Source organism: Chroicocephalus ridibundus, chromosome 8 (genome assembly GCF_963924245.1).
Source record: "Chroicocephalus ridibundus chromosome 8, bChrRid1.1, whole genome shotgun sequence".
Classification (NCBI taxonomy): Eukaryota; Metazoa; Chordata; class Aves; order Charadriiformes; family Laridae; genus Chroicocephalus; species Chroicocephalus ridibundus.
Window position 1 is genome coordinate 485728 of NC_086291.1, and position 21481 is coordinate 507208.

General features: G+C 44.6%; 1 protein-coding gene across 3 annotated transcripts in view; it reads right to left on the reverse strand.

Annotated features, from left to right (window-relative positions):
• TNNI3K (TNNI3 interacting kinase) overlaps nt 1-15405 on the reverse strand; it is an 84205-nt gene extending 68800 nt beyond the window's left edge. For all 3 annotated transcript variants that reach the window (XM_063345260.1, XM_063345261.1, XM_063345262.1), the window contains exons 1-5: nt 15290-15405; nt 14553-14661; nt 7823-7908; nt 6032-6129; nt 2457-2567 (exon numbers count right to left, since the gene is read on the reverse strand). In XM_063345260.1, the coding sequence (XP_063201330.1) occupies nt 2457-2567; nt 6032-6129; nt 7823-7908; nt 14553-14661; nt 15290-15329 (444 nt within the window). In that variant the 5' untranslated portion in view covers nt 15330-15405. The remainder of the gene's footprint in view (nt 1-2456; nt 2568-6031; nt 6130-7822; nt 7909-14552; nt 14662-15289) is intronic.
• Nucleotides 15406-21481: the final 6076 nt, after the last annotated feature.

Here is a 21481-nt window from a genome sequence, read left to right on the forward strand (position 1 = left end):
AGACATGAGACAAATTGTAGTTGTTCCTCTGACATTTGCAAGACAAGGCCCAGACATTTTAAAAATCACTTGAAACTCCAATGCAGAGGAGTACTTTGTATTTCCCACAGAGGAAACATTAAATACATACTCCAAAAAGTGAAAAAGATCATTAAAGATTTAAGACTCTGGTTAATATCTCTATTATAATTCCACAGAACAATTAGATATGGTGGTTCTTTATCTGATTTTTAGCAATAGGTTACACAAGGGAGGGTTTCCATTAAGCTAATAGAAAGAGCTGCGTGTGCTCTGGGAGGGAACGTCATGATGTGCTGTGAGCTGAGGGATGTAACACTGCAAGGCGAACCCCCCCAGCCCCGCTCACTCCCAGCCTCGCCAGCAGGCAGACACCCCGAGAGCTGGTTCCTTCTTCCACGGGGAGCGCTGACCTCCAGGCAGAAACGGTGAGCTTGCCCTGCTCACACCTTCCTCGCGCGCCAGATCCAACAGATGCTGCAGATTGATTTGTGCCCTGGTCACTGTTGGAGCTGCTGACGGAAACACGGAAGACTAACAGCTTTTTAATTGAGTTCCTTGGTGTGACCACCCGTAAATTGTTTTAACCTCCTTTAGTTTAGCCTTCTTCGCACACACTGACTCTCTCGGTAACGCAAGGTTGTCACCAACTGCACCGTTATGCATCCTGTCTTTATCAAGAAGTGCAAACATACCTGCCGGATTTGAATCCTTTTGGAACCAGTGTGGAGGCCACAATGTAAAGCTAAATTCGCCAGTATCCTCGCCTGGCCCTGGTGGCCCGCAAGTCTGGGAAAGGTCCCAGCAGATGAAGTATGCACCCCCCCCCCCCCCCCCCCCATATACATATACACAGACAAATAGACACACATATACATATACACATAGGTTATATATATAGTCCTTAAGAGGGTGAAACAAGAGAATGTGTATTTCCATTAGAAATGGGGGGAACTTTTACATTGGCACAACTCCTCTCCTTCCTGCACCTTACCATGTACTCGTTACACGAACGAGCGCTAAAACTGCTGCTCCCGTGAATCTGCCTCCTTCACTCACAATGAGGCAGGCTTTGGCAGCCAAGCTGTACTGGCAAACCTCCCAAGGGCATACAGACCGCACTGGCACTTCCAAAGGTGCCGCTATGCCAGCTGCGCGGAGCTGGCTTGCTTGACATCAACAAGCTCAGTGACTGCTTTAACTTGGGAGTTCGCAAGACACGTCTTGCCATGGACATACAGAGCGGTTCCTCTTTTCTGTTGAAAACCGTACACGCACCTTGTTCTAGTCCTCCAGCCAAACTCTTATTTGAAGTGAATTTATAATTCGCTTAATGCATAACTAAATTCACAGCTTACATGCAAGTATTAATGTCATCTGAATTTCCTCCTTTGTACTTAGTTATTTTTTCTTGCATTTCTTGCTGAGTGACTCTCTTTAAAGAATTCTGATGTTTCTCTCTCCATAAATTAGTCCAGCACTCTGTATAAGTTAAAACTTTTACTCAAGCAGAGGACAAAATCTTTGATTGCTTAATGGACCCAAAGGAGATAAAAAGCAAAGTACCTGAATACACGAGTACGTTTACAGTCATAAACCCTTCATTACCAAGGTAATTTTGCACACCCAGTACTTTAAGAGATTAAAAAATAAATAAATTACACTGAGTGAGCTGTTGCCAGGGTGACCGAAATGAGATGATGTGTGAAATGACTGAACTGAGGTGGTAAATGATAAGAAAACAGATTCATGACTGACAGCAGGTCTAGAAAGGGAAGGGCCTGATTTATAGGCATCTAGGGAATCTCATCCCTCTCTCCCTTCCTCTGCTCCCCATAGTGGTAAGTCTCCAACCCATAGGAGGCTTATCAATATGGATGCTTGAGATTCACGCTAGACTTACGCTGACAATGGTTTTCTCTGTACTAATCCAATGTATAAAATAGCTCTAAACTGAGAACCTCTGTGCCTTTCTGAAGTGAAAATCAGAGAGCTGTGAAGCAGAGCCTGTGACACCTAGAAGAGGGAACAAAACTCTTTTACTGTGTGTCCTTCACACTCAGAAAGACAGTGTGTGGAAGCCACGCTCCATATGCAGGTTCAGAAATCCTGACATGTATGTCAGGTGTTTCATCATGTATCTGTCGGTTAACATTTCCGATACTTAGAAAACAACGCCATTTATTGCCAAGACTTTAAAGACATTTATATAAAGGTAAGAGATGTACAAACAGATCTAGGTCCTTTGTGCATACTTGTTCAATGCAAAAATGCACAGATGTGACTTTCCCAAAATGTACAAAAAAATAAATGAAATTTAGCTGCACTAAACAAATTCCAAGTTTCATTTTGAAAGGCATCAATCTAAAATCTAAAATAAAATGACCTGCTAATATTAACACTCATATAATTTCCCATAGAGAAAAGGAGAACCGTACCTTATGGTGACCAGCGATTGTGGCAATGTGAAGGGCTGTCAAAGCTCCGTACCCGACTTGCTGAATGTCAGCTCCACCATGCAGCAGCGCTGTTAGCAGTTCTGCATTGTCCTAAAAGGCATGTATTTAACACATGTTATTTCTGGGACACAGCTCTACCAGTCGCAGGGAGGGAGCCAAAGAGAGCGGTACACGGCTAGGCCTCCCCTGCTATTACATATCTGCATTTCAAGAACAGGGACTGACCACGGCCCCAGGAGCACAAAGTGCAAGGAAAGGAGCAGAGGGGAGATTTGTCCCAGGCACCAGAAGTCTCTCTTTTGCTATACTAAAGCCTGCATCTTCAAAACCAGTCTCTATTCTGATTTTATGATGTCTTTAAAGATCTCTCAGTCTCTGAGCCATTATTAAATGCACACACAAACTGTTTAAATGTCAAAACATTACAGTACGTAACATAGAAGAAGGGCACCTGAGGAGCTCCCAGGATAAATATATAGCATGCATGCCAAATTCTGAACCGTGAGCTTATTTTTCATATCGTTTCAGTTCCTTCCAGGTATACACACAATTTTTGCTATGACTATGACTTCCAGGTATAACAGCAGCAATGGGCAATATCAAATGATAATAATAAAAATAAAGTTGAGAAACACATTAGGACTCATAATGCCCAGGCAATATGACCATTAATAAATTCTCCTTTACAAATGGTGAAATTAAACACAGAGAAGTGAAATGATTTGTTTGGGGACACCGGCAGAACTCGCAGGAGAAACCAGGCCGTCTTTCTCTCCATTACTTGTTCTAACCGCACCAACTAGAGCCATCGTAATTGTCTTCTTGGGGACCTGCCTTCTATCATTCAGCCCACATATGAGCCTTCTCCAGTTCGTTTTCATTGTTTCCTAAGAAGAAATGCACACAACACAGGGGAAAAGAGATGCTAAAAGCTCTAAACTTCCTCATTGTTCTCTTCCTCTTCAGAGCAGACACTAAAAGAAGGGCAAGAATGAATCAATGCCAGAGAAGCAACGGTTAAAATATGTCTGCGAAAGCACAACATTTGTTCATACTGAAATGGTTTTCCGATTTTCAGGAAATATCAGGAATTTCTCTTTGATAATAATGGACAGTGAAAGTTTATATCACTTTTCCTATCAAATAGTTTTAGACCCTGGAGCACGGTACTTCGTCGCCCAATGGATTGGACATTATGCATCAGGGAAGACAGGCTGAGTTTGAATTATCTTGAAACGTTCTCTTCTAATTAATGACTCAGTCCAGTCCACTGTTACAAAATGACACAAAATATTCAGATTATAGACAAGAAGAAGTAAAGGAGTTTCACATGAAGTCTCCTTGTCTCGATATACATTGCTTTATTGTTTCTGAGGTACCTCTAGTGTCCTTTATATTTTACTTAGAAAAGAATTATAATACAACAAAAGCTGTCATCGGGTAACTCACAGTAAATCTTAAAGTCTTAAAATGTCACTTATGGCAGAAATGTTCTATTGCATTTTATTTTACATCCCAAACTTCACACTAGTTTGCTTAGCTTCGTGCGACCTGGAAAAGATATTGGATATTGTATCACAGGACTCGAGTGATTAAATAAGTTGCTGATACAGTTCTTTTGCCTAAGTGGATGCGAGAGATTTATCAACTTTACAGTGCAGGGAAAACAGACAAAACAAGATTTGATAGCAAAATGAAAACTACTCCCAAGTAATGAAAACATCCTAGAAATCTGTTATAAAAGTCCTATTTAAGCAAAGAATTTTTTAAAAACTAAATTAATAATTGTAAATGATTCACTGAGTTTAACATTAAAGAAAGGCAGAGATATTCTTCTAGGCAATTGGCTAATTATGCAACATTGCGCATGGGGAAGAGTTTCTTTTATGATTGCTGGAAACCATCGCTTCATTCCACAATGTATAAGATTTGATTATTGTCATCATTTTATAGCTTGCATATCTAATTGGTACCAGCGGCTGTAAAACCAAAGTAACCCAGGAATTACAAGACGTAATGCAAGATATAGCGAGTGCTCACAGTATACTAGCTAGGAGGGGGAGGTAGCTTATGGTGCACGTACACAGAGTCAAGCCACGGAGCTGCAGAGTGTAAGGCATCCACAGCACATCATAACTTTTAGGTATCCAGCTCCATGACTGAGTCTTCAGCCTATTTAATGACCACACCTGGGGCAAGTTCAGAGTTCCAGTGATGGGATTCATGAAATCCAGCGTTTGGAGCAGGAAATTGCCTTAGCTTGTCCACAGCAAACACTAAATAGGGCGGCACCTTTCTTCCCAACTTCAGACAGAATTACAAAAGCTGCTGGTTGCATCTCTCCTTTCTTTCCACTCCTGCCCTCCTCTGCAACAGCTAAAGCATTGGGGGTTCAGTGTCTTCCCTGCACCAATATCACTCACAGCTGTATGCCACGTGCCTCAGGCAATACTGTCAGTACTCCACCTGTGTCAGGCTTTCCCCTCACTCCCCCTGTCCCACGACCCCCCCGTTCACTTCCACGGGCAAGCTGGTTGCACGCTCACCCCAGCACAGCCACAGCCTGCTGACTGGAAATACCAGTTTGAATGCTCTCCAAGAGAGACTTTGGTCTTCTCTCTACACAGATATTCTAATTATCAGATTATTACCTAATAGAAGGCAAACCATCTCCTTTTCCACAGGTGAGCTTTTGGGGGAGAATGACCGTGACTCTGATAATTCCTGCTGCATTTAGAAATGGGTATTTGGATTAAAGACCATCTACCACATCTGTGTCCTCTTGCAACAGAGCGAGGAACACCACTTCTGGATCAAGAGAGGCACACAGGTGCCAAGTTGCTTAACCTGCTCTCAGCTTTGAGCATACAGCAGATCGGAACGGCATCTGCCGTGACAGCTTTGCAGAAGAAAGGCTGTTACGACCTTGTGGCACCTATGGGACATACAAGGGTTGCACATTATAGTCTAGAATATAAACTCTGAAATTTACTCTGAGTTCCCTCTAAAAAGCAAAGTGCTTTTGGGGCTAGTCTATGCATGGATTAAGTTTCTAAGATGCTCCATCTCAAAATAAGAATCATAACAATTCTTTAGGAAAATGCTGTCTTTGTCCACTTTATTCCTTGCTACTGTTATTGTTAAGTCTTAAAAGATAAGTACAATAATGAAGAAAATTAATATTGCAGCTGAATGTGGAACTTGAGGAGGAACAACAAAAAAGAAGAAAAAAGACAGAAATTGTGATATAAAATCCTTTGAGATTGTTTCTATTAATAGCTATAATAACAAAAAGAACTCTCCTCTATCTTGAGTTGTATTGCATGATTTAATCAATACTTCTAAAGCAATATCATATCCTCATGGATGGCGTAGCAAAAGCACATGCTGATTTCCTGTGCATCGGCTCTTTATAGGCCATTTTCCTATGCACCGTAAACGTGAAATTTGTATTTTCACCAGAAGTAGCAACTAGAGAGTTCATCTAGATAGTTCAAACAAATAAGCTGCTCAATTCTGATTTCTTTTCATCAATTCTATTCAAAATAATTTACCTTATAAACTGCCAAGTGGAGAGCTGTAAATCCATTTCTTGTTAATCTGGATGGGCGCAGTCCTTTTAGCATAAGAGTCCGAATATGTGATTTATTACCTTTAGGATGAAAATTGGAAAACAAAGTCACTTACAGAAAAGAACACACAGAAAAGATTTGATTATTGTCATCATTTTATAGCTTGCATATCTAACTGGTACCAGTGGCTGTAAAACCACGCTAACACAGGAATTGCAAGACATAATGCAAGCTATGGCAAGTGCTGACAGTATATTAGCTAGGAGAGGAAGTAAGTAAGTAAGTAAGTAACTTCTGTGTGAGTTTGAAAGCCAAGAGAAATAGGTAGCTTATCTGCCGACCTGAGGCAAGTCATAAAACATATCTTGTGAAACCTGCGGATGGTATTAGGCACCACCTCCTTATCCACTGGGACAGCTGCAGATCTGGCCACGTACTGGCCCACTCTTTGTTCACATTTTATAAGGATTTGTTACGGTTAGTTGAACTTCCAAAGAAGCAAGCTCCTCTTTTAACATCCAGGCCATGCTGCAAAGGACTCCATAAACCAGCAGGTGCTTCCAGAATCTCTGGTTTCTCAGACACTGAACTCTTTTGTCCTTTCAGAACAGGAGCGCTCTGCACAACAGTATTACAGGGACACTCGTTTTGAGGGATGCTAACGAATGTCAGCACGGGCAAATAGCTTTACTCCTACCGTTCTGATGCGCACTGATGATCTCAAAAATATATCTGCCTTCTGAATACTTACGACAGTAATCAAGGACGAGGTCGGATCTAATAGCTTCTCTCCCTCTTTGAAGTGTTCACATACCGTACCTAATTAATTAACATTGTATGTTTTCTTAAACTTCCCCTCTGCAATCCCACCAATCGCTCTAATGTTACAGCTACTGAGGTCATCTTTGGATTTGATCTTGCACTCTCTGAAAATTAAGTGTAAAGATCCACCTGGTTTTCAGCGTGCAGGATCAGGTCCTCCTTCATGATAGCATCTAAGATTGAGCAGATCGTTTATGCATGTTATTATTAAGTACTTTGCAGAGCTGAAACCTCAGGGTAAAATGCTCTTCACCTCTCTCAGCCAGTTTCTGCTGAAAATTGTATAACAAGTGCAAAGTGCGTGCATGAACTAATGACTTGCTATGTGGATAACAGAGCAGCAACGTGGAGCGGAGTGGAAAATTCCACCACTAGTGTGTTTCTATGAGCATCTCAGAAGACATTTTGCACTATTTTCTTGTGTACTCGGACTTGTAATCTGCAAAAATCCTATCAGCTGATATTTTTCACTGAAGTATTTGAGTTGTTCTTCTTCTAATTACCATGAAATAACATACAGGTATTTTCATTATACCAGAAAAAGAGAGGTATGCATGGCAAAGTATTGCTAGAACGAGCTCCCTGGCCTGAAGTCTATACCATGTACAGAATACGGAAGTATAGAGCAATGCTGTAGGATGAGCATGGATTGACTGACTAAAGCATATAGCAAGGAATTCCGAATTAAACACCTGAAGCAAACCACGCCACATTACCAACCAAAACTTTCCTTGGACTGAAGAATCAGCTAAAGCGGGGTTCAGTCTAACTCGATTCAACCCCTTGGCAGTAGAGTTGAGAATAACGCTATAGATGCTTATCCAACTGTCAACAAGGACAACACAGAAAGAAATAAACTGAAAATATAACCTTCCTGACAGTTATTAGACAGAACAAATCAGTAGCCATGTAAACAAAATGTTTAAAGAACATCATATTTCAAATACATACCCCCACATATGCAACATAAATGAAGAAGAGAGAGCCCATTTTCTGTGCGGTAATTTAAATTGACTTTGCAGAAGGCTTCATCAGAGCTGAAAAAGAGATTTTACAGATGATTACTGTTTTCATCCTTTAGCACAGCTTCTTTCATTTGGAAAAAATTAAACAGAGAAATCTCAATATGATTTTTTTTTGAGACACCGGGCTAATTTTATACCAGTTTACACTCTGTAAATCTAAAAATACTTTACTAATAACAAGTGAGTAGTTCAGATTTATTGTTTTCTGAGCAATCCTGCTATTCAGTCACAGTATATACATTCTAAAACCAGCTAAATTAGAGAAAAAAAGAGGAAAGACTCTTCAGAAATATAAATAATCCATACGAAACCAGTTTCTTTATTGATGCAATAATAACTAAGAAGTATTTTAAAAAAATCTATGTATTTGCTCTAAAATGATGAGCAGAACACACACAGAACTAGAGGCAAACAAGCCAAGTCAAAAGAATAACCAGAAAAAGCCTTTGAGTAAGTAAGTTTATCTTCCCCAAATGAGATCACAGAAACGCTCAACAATAACTACAGGGAATGGTTCAGCTGAAAACACTCCAGAAGCACACACATGGATGGAAGGTACCTACAGCTCAGACAAAAATTCAGCAATGATTAGAGGAAAATGTTTGTAAAGCGTTCTGAGGAATGAAGAAGTCTTTCCAGAAGCCACCGTTGTGGATTTGCAGCTGCAACGGCACACCAAGTCCCGGGAAGGCCCGTGAGCATCCGAGGGGGGAGAGGCCAGGGCCGGGGGGGCTGGTGCGCGGCAGGGGCGAAGCCGGGCCAGGACAGGACTCACCTTTGCTCCAGCCCCCTTTCCTGGCCCTTACCTTACGGCATCGCGAGGACGATGGACCTGTAACGCTCAGCAGGCTGGTGGGATTTTATAGCTCTGGTTTTCTGATTTGGTTTATTGTGATACATTAAAATAGAATTTTAAAATAATTTATAGATCCTCATTTTGACTTCCCATTAACTTGTCCCCAAGTATTTCTGGTTTTGATATAAACAAAATATTACAGTTTGTACTCACATCCTGCTAAAGAAAGGCTTGTTTGCATTTAAAGTTCTCAGACAACTAAATGTCACTTACATATTGTGACACTGACAAAATGAAGCTCAATTTAATGTTTAATTTTCTCCCATATTTTCAGTACAGCGTTACATTTTTATATAGCTTAATGATTTCATAGTGCCTTCTAGGCCACACAAGGATGAAATGAATAATTAAAATGAAGTAATTATTATTAATACATTTCTAATAAAATAACTCTTAAATAGGATCCATACCAAGTTTGACTCATTAAAAGATATTCAGAATATGTATTTGATGCTCTGTGCTTTATGAGAGCGTGGTGACCTCTCCGTAGCTGGAGCTCTGGTTATAAATCCTATGAAAATAGCATTATAGCTTTACTTGAAAAACTCCTCAATGTCTGAAGTGTCACATTTATTTTTTAAACAGTGAAGAGAGCCCCTGAAAAGTGTGAAGGAAAGTGATCACTCTATTTTTGCTTACAGACTGATAAATCATTACCGTACTCGAACATTTCAGCTTCTGTCGTCGAGTCTCATGGGTTTCCTTTAGCACAGATTGACTTGTTACTGCTCGATCAAACACTCTCAGTAATTACTTTTGTTGACAATTAAATACACATAACAATTAATACTTTTGTGGAGAATGCCGATTTTGGTCTGTCAATAGAAGTTTAGGGTTTTTTCCATTCAGTATCAGTATAATAATAATAATCATGGTTTAGCAGAACATTTAGATTTCTATATCTATAAATCCAGCCTGAGTGTGTAGCACTGTTAAACACAGTTAACATGGTTACAATTAAAAATAAGGCTTTAATACTTCTCTCTCCTTTTAAAATACAAACCTATGCAAAGTTCCCCTTAGCAAGATGACCCCTGTTCAGCAAGGTCCCACTTAGGCCTTTTCCTTCAATAAATATTTCAATAATTTGTTCTTTAAGTAGAATTTAAAATGCAGACAAAGCCAGAGACTTGTCTTTGCTTCTGTTCTCTTCGTTAAGTCTATCCTAAAAGAAATCCTGCTTGTTCAATGTGTGTTATTGTTCTAAACTAGGAGCAAAGCCTGTACCTTTATATTCTTTTCCGTGAGGCTTGACAAAATTAATTTGGAAATGTTAAACCACCTCACTTTTCTGGGATTCATTTGAAACAAACCATTTTAATTTCCAGAATTTGAAAGTATCTTTTCCAGTTTAGTGGGGTGGGTTTGAGAGCTATTAGATTGCAAAGGGACACCTTATAACCCCCGGCTGTGAGCTCGGAGCGTGTTCTTTGGCGGGCAGGCTGCAGACTGATCCCCTCCTGCTGCAGCACCCAGCATCGTCACCCCTGCAAGCACCTGGGGAGCAGCATCTCCTCCTGCTGTGGCACCCAGTGCCATCATCCCTGCAAGCACCCAGCAAGCGGCAGCAGGGCAGGAGGAACACCCACGCTGCAGGGCAGGAGCAGCACCAACGCTGCAGGGCAGGAGAAGCACCCACGCTGCAGGGCAGGGGCAGCAGCACCCACGCTGCAGGGCAGGAGGAATACCCACGCTGCCGGGCAGGGGCAGCAGCACCCACGCTGCAGGGCAGGAGCAGCAGCACCCACGCTGCAGGGCAGGGGCAGCACCCACGCTGCAGGGCAGGAGGAACACCCACGCTGCAGGGCAGGAGAAGCACCCACGCTGCAGGGCAGGGGCAGGAGGAACACCCACGCTGCAGGGCAGGAGCAGCAGCACCCACGCTGCAGGGCAGGGGCAGCACCCACGCTGCAGGGCAGGAGGAACACCCACGCTGCAGGGCAGGAGGAACACCCACGCTGCAGGGCAGGGGCAGCACCCACGCTGCAGGGCAGGAGGAACACCCACGCTGCAGGGCAGGGGCAGGAGGAACACCCACGCTGCAGGGCAGGAGCAGCAGCACCCACGCTGCAGGGCAGGAGGAACACCCACGCTGCAGGGCAGGAGAAGCAGCACCCACGCTGCAGGGCAGGGGCAGCACCCACGCTGCAGGGCAGGAGCAGCACCCACGCTGCAGGGCAGGAGCAGCAGCACCCACGCTGCAGGGCAGGGGCAGCACCCACGCTGCAGGGCAGGAGGAACACCCACGCTGCAGGGCAGGAGGAACACCCACGCTGCAGGGCAGGGGCAGCACCCACGCTGCAGGGCAGGGGCAGCAGCACCCACGCTGCAGGGCAGGAGCAGCACCCACGCTGCAGGGCAGGAGGAACACCCACGCTGCAGGGCAGGGGCAGCACCCACGCTGCAGGGCAGGAGGAACACCCACGCTGCAGGGCAGGGGCAGCACCCACGCTGCAGGGTAGGGGCAGGAGGAACACCCACGCTGCAGGGCAGGAGCAGCAGCACCCACGCTGCAGGGCAGGAGGAACACCCACGCTGCAGGGCAGGGGCAGCACCCACGCTGCAGGGCAGGGGCAGGAGGAACACCCACGCTGCAGGGCAGGAGCAGCAGCACCCACGCTGCAGGGCAGGGGCAGCACCCACGCTGCAGGGCAGGAGGAACACCCACGCTGCAGGGCAGGAGCAGCAGCACCCACGCTGCAGGGCAGGAGGAACACCCACGCTGCAGGGCAGGGGCAGCAGCACCCACGCTGCAGGGCAGGAGGAACACCCACGCTGCAGGGCAGGAGAAGCACCCACGCTGCAGGGCAGGAGGAACACCCACGCAGCAGGGCAGGGGCAGCCCCCACGCTGCAGGGCAGGGGCAGCACGCCTCCACGAGTGTCCATCCACAGAAGAAGAAGGTGCTGTGAACTACAGACATACAAAGTATTGTGCTGGTAAGAAAATATTTTAGCGATTCTAACTCAAATGAAACAAAACTGTAATTAAATAATAAATAAGTACAAATTAAATATTAACTACATAAAAATTAAATATTTTCCTTGTGAGACATTTTGACAATTTTTTTCTGATGAAAACTAGCTTTTTGGAAAAAAACTTTTCTGTCAGAAAGACCACTCTGATAGAAACTGCTGTCTGCACGCTATCAGTACTGGGCGGTTTATGTTCAGGGACAGTGCATCATTTGAAAAGGATACGGGCCTGATAAAAACAGAGCATTACATTTATTTATAACTGCAAAAATTGAAATTATTTTGCTAAAAGTCTGTGCCTCAGTGGGCCAATTCTCGCATCAGTCTAGATTTTCATACGTGTTCCTTAGAAGATGGGTATCACATGTTAAGGAAGCTCATTATTTTACGTCCCGAATGTAAACTGCTTCTGTATGGAAGGTTTTTTTCACACATTATAGTCACATTTACCCTTGTTTGGTGCCAGCCCTTCACCTACCACTGCCACTTTACTAATGTGGAAATTGTTTTGCTCAGTAAAAATAAAATCTCATTCTTTAAATGTATTTTCTCTTTGTGCAATTCTTCTCTGACATGCTGTGATTAATGGTAGTGCTATAAGGCTCATCTATTTTCAGGTTTTCCTTCAGGGGCAATTGAGGGAAAAATAAATTCCAGGTTCTGGGAAACAAGTCTGCGCAGTAACACGTTGGGTGTCCACGAGGTGCACGCCGTACGTACCCTTGCACTGCGGCGACTGCGTGGGGGAGTGGATTGCTTTGTGTGAAGGATGAATTCTGCAAGTCTTAAAATCTGAGTATTGTTGTGCTGTAAAGTCATGTCTCCTGCTTCAATTTTTTATCTTTAGAATTACATTAAAAATTCATATTCCTACCACTTAATGTGTAGTTAAGAATCCAGGTTATACCATTTTAGCTGCATGTTAAAATTTCCTCTTCTTCCAGTTTGAAAAATAATAATAAAAAATTCCCATTTGTTTTCTTAGTGGTATTAAATTTTAATATGGTTTGAGTTCTTATAAACTGGCAAAATGTTAATGTTTTTGTGGGAAAATATTGCAGGGAAAGTTTTCTATATTAAAAGCTGCAATTAAAGGGCTTGTACGGAAAATGAAAACCAGCTCAAATGACTACACTCAGGGCCTAGTTTTATGTAGGTGTCCTCTTGGTTCCTTTCTGAAGAAATAATTGCATCTTTTAGGGAAATGGAAATTCTGACTTTTTATATTTAGTGTGGTCGTTTTAGGAAACCATTGCACTAATAGCTCTGAGGTATGGCAATAGACTGGGGACAACTTTTATCCAAGAAGTGACAGGTTCACTTTTCACTTTTGCAGCTGTTGGGTTTTTTCTATGGCATTGGACTGTTTGCCCCTTGACCTTTGTGTGTCTCCTCAGTGTGAAACAGGGATGCTGACCGTTCTTTCCTCTGCTAGGACAGCAACTTATTTAAATTTCCATCAGGCAAATTACCGTCTTTGCCTTAGCTTCCAACAAACATTTGGTTTTTCAGTCTTAAATTTTTTAAATAAACAATGGGTAAAACCCTATTAATTCCTCTGCTATTTGAGAGATGAGAAGTCTTCCGAAAATAACCACTGCTGCTGTGGAAAAGGTTTTCATATAGTCGAGACTGATTTTTAACATGAGCCATGCTTGGATTTTAGACGCTCACAGAACCTGACTGTTTTCATTACTCGTGGGTGAAGGCAGCTTTTGGAAATGAAATCACTGGCTGTTTCCTCCAGCCTGACTGGAAAAAAAAAAGCCTTTCCAGTGCAATGTAACCAGTATCAGTAATTCCCACTCCTTCCGTGGAAAAGAGCAGTGCTCTTGATCCAAGATGAGTTTGGTTGACAACGAGACGGACACGGGCAGTAAGGCAGGCTGATAAGCTGAACTGCCAAAGGTCTGCTTATGTGGAAGTTAATTTTTTTCTTTATTCTTATGCCTAATGCAGGAATTAAGCACTTTCACCATATACTCAGATGTCTTGCTTATCTAAAATAGAGAGTACTCTGGCTCCAGTTTGTTAGGATAATTAGTTTTACTACTAAAAAAGCTTAAAATGAGGCAAGTACCAAAGTACTTTATTGGATCACAGCCAAAGTGGTCAGCGTGTTGCAGTGAAAGCCCGGTGTCGTCTTTCACTTAGCAGGCTCAGTGATAATTACGCTGGCTGAAAGTGAGCATGATGAATAACTTATATGACCAGTTTGGCTTTTTTGAGCTTGTGATTTATTTCTGATTAGAATCCCCTATTTTTTCAAGTGATTTTGATGTCTGACATTATTTACCTGACTATTTTCTTAACTTACAGTCAATGAGCTGGGTGTTTTCTGTATTGGAGCTTTTCAGATAATGAACATGTTACTTGGTTTGGTGACCTTGGTTGTTAGCACGTGCTGTGCTGAGAAAGCGATTACAGTCATGAATTTGAAATCCACTTTCAGAAGATTATCTTCTTTTGTGTTTGTTTAAAATTTGTTATTTCAGCAATATTCCTGTCTGAAGAAACACATTAGCAAAACTGAAAAGTACACAACAAACTTAGACATCCCATTAAAGCTAATTAATTTACAAAAGTATACAGATGTTTGCTGTAAAATATTGGCATTAGTAATTAACAACCACTAATTTTGGTACTGTGCTGTGGGACTCTGGCCCAGCACTGTAATGACATATTCCCCAAACCAGACATTAAAGAACATGCATTCCATAGACGAGACGCTCCTTTCCTAGGAAAACACCTGAAACTGAAAATAGTGTTCAATGGCAAATACTCATTTGAAAGAAATTAATAAATAACTTTCCAGAATATTTTACCTAAAAACATGCTTCAGTTCTGTCAGCTCCTTCTCTTTGATTTGCAGGTCATCTTCTAATCGTTCTATGATTATAGCATACGATTCACTAACTTTCTTCTTCCATTCATCTAACAAGAAAAAAAGCCTGATTCATAAAGCACTTCAAAACATATCAAATCAGGAACTCAAATCATAACGTCCCAGTAACTGAAGCACTTCATTTTTAAATGTCCAATTGTACACCGTTTCATATATTTTTCTATTTCAGTGTGAAAGTTTAAAATATTACAGCTATTAAACTGTTCTTGCTGCAACAATTATAGACACATATATACTGATTTCATAGGCACTCATACATATGAATCCTTATGAGAAATATTTTTAACTTGAACAAGAGAAAACTTAAGCCTTAGGTTGCATTTGTTAGCTCTTATTTCCCAAATCTTAGCATAGACAAGCAACATAAAAAAGCTGGAAGGTTTTTCTAATGAAGTATGAGTTAAATCAACATAATAATTTAAGTTAACACAATCTTACACGATTGCACAAAGAAATTTAGTTTACTAGCTTTTTGTCTTCTTTTACGGACTGTATATGCGATTTGGCTTAAGCCATTCTTCTTGTAAACCAAGAACAATACAATACCTTATCCTTGGACTCAAAAGTAAATTAGCAATGAGTTATTTCCCGAAATATCATTTGCGTCTTGTAGATGGATGTATGATATATTGCATTTAAAAAAGCAACATTAATTACCAGTGCAAGTTTGGGTTGGTCTAGATTTATAATTTCCCATTTGTCCAATATATCTTCTTTGTTTCAGCAAAGTTCTTGCAGTAATATGATTCCTTGTTCAAGAGCAGTGACAGTCCTACTGAAAAATACTTTTGATAGTCTCTGGCTAAAAATAAACCCTGTGCCAAATGGAATGTCATGCAACAATGACACGGAGCAAAACTGGCTGTGCTGTCAACTGTAAAAAAATAATAAAGGTACCTAATCAGCTCGCTTAAAAATTGACTGTCTATTTCAACAGAAACATTTGCTTTCATCTGTTGAATACCTAAAACTGGTGGGAAGCGGGTAATTTGGCAGCTTGCTACCAGTTTTGTAGAGAAAAAGGAATTTTAGAAGCTGAATCCCAAGCACACTTTCAGGATCCCCGAGGAGTGCTGGGGGTCCCCAGTCTGTAGAGGCTGGAGGGGATCTCAACTGGTAACATTAAAATGAATGCTGACCCAGGGGATGGCTTTGGAGCATCGGGGCATTTTACTTAGGAAGCGCAAATTGTGTCACATCAGAGAGTACTGACTTTTTGCAGTTTGTTAATATTTGTACGTGTTGTTATGTCGAGGAAGTCCCACTGAATGAGACTGGGAAATGAGCTGGCTGCCAGGAGTCCAGAACGTGTACCCTGTGAGCAGACCCTCTGCGGAGACGGGCCTCCTCGCACCAGCAGGCAGCGGCAGCTCGGCTGGGAATGGGCCACGGGACCGCCGGCAAAGGACGTGACCTGCAGGCAGCAGGGCTGGTCGCCGCTTACAAAGAAGGGAGGGGACTCTCAAGGTCTTTTAGCTCCTGCTCCTGCTCTCGCTAGAATTTCTCCAGAAATGAAGGAGGACACAATCAAGGTGCTTTGTTCGCATTTCAAGCAGACCATGTACAAGACAGCTGAGGACCAGGATCTACAGAGATACGCAACTAAATCCTGTGCTCAATCTAATTTATCCTGTTTGGACCCTCTGTCACAGTAACGCAATAAACCCCCCATGATCTGGCTAGCTGGAAGGGTGAACTGAGCAAACTCCGTGTCTCATGCAAACAAATCATGACAAAATTAATCTAGACTGTGTGCAGAGATGCATTCCTGTGAGACCCTATGCTTAAGAACTGTGAAAGATTGGTTAATAGCAAAATAACACTGCTTTTCTCTCGCACAAACTGAATCTCCTCAGTAATCTGCTTAGCACCGATCTGCTCATCTATTGTCTACCCTTTTCATATCCATTTCCCCGTGTTCTCTATCAAATGGAACTACTTGGCACATATTGTCCCAGCCGGTTATGGGATTCATGCTGGTTTCTGTATGTGTCTCTTTTCCTCCTCTTATTGTTTTTTTATTTTTGTTTAATTTATTTGGTGTATATATTTTTATATACACATTTATATATTTAAAGCCTGTTGATTGACCTTGGCAGCTGTTCTGTGTCTAAGTTCTTAGTTTTCTCAGTTAAGGATTCAGGCAAGAAGATATGTTAATATAATACACATATATAAAATCTTCAACATGCTGCATCCCATTGTAAACAAACTTGCACTCCTGTGATAGTTCCTGACACAGCATGAGCTCATCCATTTATTTGCACTGATTTACACATAAAACCAAGGATGTATTTCAGAAGACTTTGAACTGCTTTGACAATATGCCCTGTGATATTCAACCAAATATTTGCAAAAAGGCAGCAGCTTCGTAACTGATCCTCCACATCTAGTTGCCAAGCAACTGGAAGAGCTGGAAATGCAGCTCGGAGATGGGTATCTCCTCTCCCACTGCTTTTATTAGCTGAGCGATGTTTGTTTTTCTTCAAATGTCTAAAATGCCGCCGTAGCTGTGCAGTCAAAGACAAGCGTTTAGCTGTCTCTCCCACCCGCCAGAGCGTTCTGGGGTAAAAAGGCCTGCCAGGACACATTCACTTCAGCACACACCTCCCTCGGCAGCCTGGCCTACATCAGGAGCTCAGCAATGGATGCATTTCATCTTTTTATAGCAGTGGAGCTTTCTGAACATTTTCTGATCCATTCATGCAGGAGAGCGTTAATCATATTAGGATTACCTTTCACTGTCAAATAAGATAGATCAGCGTTTTTCTTCATATCCTGTGCTTTTAGGAGCTGCTCTGAAAGAAGGGCCCGCAGCTGGGCCCCCCGGGGTCCCAGCTCAGAGATGGGGTGTCTCAGCGCTTGTGCAGGTATTTGCACTCCCGCAGCATTTAGCAGCCTCTGCTGCAGATGTTGCTAACTCCATTCTATCATAGAATCATAGAATCGTCTAGGATGGAAGGGACCTTTCAGATCATCAAGTCCAACTGTTCGCCTAACGCTGCCCAAACCCCCACCAGCCCATGTCCCTCAGCACCACGTCTGCCCGGCTTTTCAATCCCTCCAGGGATGGCGACTCCACCACTGCCCTGGGCAGCCTGGGCCAATGCTTGACAACCTTTTCCATGAAGAAATTTCTCCCAATATCCATCCTAAACCTCCCCTGGCACAACTTGAGGCCGTTTCCCCTTGTCCCGTGGCCTGTTCCTTGGGAGAAGAGCCCGACCCCCCCTGGCTGCCCCCTCCTTTCAGGGAGCTGCAGAGAGCGAGAAGGTCTCCCCTCAGCCCCCTTCTCTCCAGGCTGAACCCCCCCAGCTCCCTCAGCCGCTCCTCACAAGGCTTGTGCTCCAGACCCCTCACCAGCTCCGTCGCCCTTCTCTGGACACGCTCCAGCCCCTCAATGTCTTTCCTGGAGCGAGGGGCCCAAAACTGGACACAGGCCTCGAGGTGGGGCCTTGCCAGTGCCCAGTACAGGGGGAGGGTCACTGCCCCCGTCCTGCTGGCCACACTAGTGCTGGTACAGGCCAAGGAATCAGTTCTCGGGCGTCTGAGACTCGGCCTTCTCCTGTCCACCGCGCACGTGTATGCAGCCCTGCATCCACGCCTCCTGCGCCAGCTGCATGGCAGCAGAGCAGCAAGGAAGCTGTGCCGGCGCCCATCACCCAGAACGGCTGGACCTGCAGCAGTGCTGTGCCTCCCCCTTGCACCAGCCAGCCTCCCGCCGCCTCCCCCCACCGCCTGGTAGCCCTCAGCGCTGCCTTGAGTACCCCAGCCAAGGTGGGGGACTCGTCATGGTGGTGACTTAGCTGCTCTGTGCAGGTTAGGACTTCAGAAGGGCTTGGCTTCAGCCTGCTGTCACTTTGGGGCTTGGATGCCCTGTACAATCCAAACTGGAAGTTAGTCAGTTTAGGTAAGAATCACAGGATGGCCTGAAACAGACCCCTGATAGCTCCTGGGCCCAGGGAGCCCCCCTTTTCTGTCTGGGCTCCCGCTGTCTCTGAGGGAAGCCCCGGGGCTGTTGTCTGGTGAGGGGCTGTGCCAGCCCCACGCGTCTGGGGCAGCGCCTCCGAACCGCTCCCTCAGCTGATGTGGCACGGCCTGCAGGGAGGAGAGGAGGGAAAAGGCCTACAACAGCAGCTAAAGGGTAGGCGAGGCGAGGCAAGGTGAAGCAAGGAGCATAAAGGTGAGAAGAGCGGCCAGGTGAAGCGAGCTGAGGCGAGGCACAGAGCACTGAGGCGAGGAGCCGAAAGCTGAGGAGAGACGCCGAGAGCAGAGGCGAGACAGAGCAGCGAGGTGAGGAGTGGTGAGACAAGGTGTGGTGAGGAGAGGCCTGGTGAGACGCAGTGAGGCGAGAAGACGTGTGTTGAGATGGTGTGAGACAAGGTGCAGCACAACGAGGAGAGGTGTGGTGAGGTGACGTGAGGCACAGTGGCGGGAGGAGAGGTGTGGTGAGGTGAGGCGAGGAGGGGTGAGGGTCCCATGCTGTGGCTGTAACTGGAGGTGGAATCCAGCAGCTCTAAGGGCAGTTAACGGAGAGTCGCTTGAAGAAGTGGGACACTCCAGCAGCAGTAAGGGGAGCGGTGGTAATGATGACTCCCAGCAGGGAGTGAAATGCCAGGGAAAAAAATCTGGAATTGACAAAATAGGTTTTGGGACTCCCCATGTCCTGAAGAGCAAAACTTTTTTCCATCCAGACCAAGCAAACTGTGACAGAAACAGGATCAGGACAGAGTCCAAAGCCCAAGAAACATTCTGTTCACTTCTGCACAGCATTTTCCTACAACAGCTTTATAAAGTAAGAACATTAAATTTCCATGATAAGAAAGAGAAAATTATTTGCTTTAAAAGAAGTAAATACCTTGCTTATTATTGGTATTCTAGTACCACCTACTTTATGAAAATATATCAAAAAGAAGTCATAGAATCATAGAATCATAGAATCATAGAATCATAGAATCATAGGGTTGGAAGGGACCTCTGGAGATCATCTAGTCCAACCCCCCTGCCAGAGCAGGGTCACCTAGAGCAGGTTACACAGGAACATGTCCAGGTGGGTTTTGAATGTCTCCAGAGATGGAGACTCCACCACCTCTCTGGGCAGCCTGTTCCAGTGCTCTGCCACCCTCAGGGTAAAGAAGTTCCTCCTCATGTTTAGGTGGAACTTCCTATGTTCCAGTTTGTGCCCATTGCCTCTTGTCCTGTCCCCGGGCACCACTGAAAAGAGCCTCGCCCCATCGTCCTGACACCCACCCTTTAAGTATTTATAAGCGTTGATAAGGTCACCCCTCAGACGTCTTTTTTCCAGACTGAAGAGACCCAAATCCCTCAGCCTTTCCTCATAAGAGAGGTGTTCCAGTCCCCTAATCATCCTCGTAGCCCTCCGCTGCACCCTTTCCAGCAGTTCCCTGTCCCTCTTGAACCGGGGAGCCCAGAACTGGACACAGTACTCCAGGTGCGGTCTCACCAAGGCAGAGTAGAGGGGGAGGATGACCTCCCTTGACCTGCTGGCCACGCTCCTCTTGATGCACCCCAGGATGCCATTGGCCTTCTTGGCCACAAGGGCACATTGCTGACTCATGGTCATCCTGTTGTCCACCAGGACTCCCAGGTCTCTTTCCACAGAGCTGCTCTCCAGCAGGTCAGCACCCAACCTGTACTGCTGCATGGGGTTGTTCCTCCCCAGGTGCAGCACCCTACACTTGCCCTTGTTGAACTTCATAAGGTTTCTCTCTGCCCAGATCTCCAACCTGTCCAGGTCTCTCTGTATGGCGGCACAGCCTTCCGGTGTGTCAGCCACCCCACCCAGCTTGGTGTCATCAGCAAACTTGCTGAGGGTGCACTCTATCCCCTCATCCAGGTCATTGATGAATATGTTGAACAGGACTGGACCCAGTACTGACCCCTGGGGAACACCACTCGTCACTGGTCTCCAACTAGACTCTGTGCCCCTAATCACAACCCTCTGAGCTCTATCTTTCAACCAGTTTTCTATCCACCCCACTGTCCATTCATCTAACCCACACTTCCTAAGCTTCCCTATGAGGATGCTGTGGGAGACCGTGTCAAACGCCTTGCTTAAGTCAAGGTAGACCACATCTACCGCCCTCCCCTCATCTATCCATCTAGTCATGCCATCGTAGAAGGCTATCAGGTTAGTCAGACATGATTTCCCCCTGGTGAATCCATGCTGAGTACTTCTGATAGCTTTCCTTTCCTCCACGCGCCTTGAGATGACACCCAGAACGAGCTGTTCCATCATCTTTCCAGGGATGGAGGTGAGGCTGACCGGCCTGTAGTTCCCCGGCTCCTCCTTCTTGCCTTTCTTGAAGACTGGAGGGACATTGGCTTTCCTCCAGTCCGCAGGCACCTCGCCTGTTCTCCAGGACTTTTCAAAGATGATGGAGAGCGGACCAGCAATGACTTCCGCCAGCTCCCTCAGCACTCTCGGGTGCATCCCATCAGGGCCCATGGACTTGTGAATATCTAGATGATCTAATTGGTCCCTCACTCGCTCCTCCTCAACCCAAGGGAAGTCGTCTTCTTTCCCTGTTACTTTATTCAATGCCTGGGACTCCTGAGGGCTGGGCCGAGCAGAAAAGACCGAAGCAAAGAAGGCATTCAGTAACTCTGCCTTCTCCACATCCTCTGTCACCATGACTCCTGCCTCATTCAGCAGTGGGCCTACAACTTCCCTGGTCTTCCTTTTGCTTCCAATATACTTGTAGAAGCTCTTTTTGTTTTGCTTGATGTCCCTAGCCAGGTCTAATTCCAAGGCGGCCTTGGCTTTCCTTGTTTCATCCCTGCACGCTCTGGTGGCATTCTTGTAATCCTCCCAAGGGGTCAGTCCCT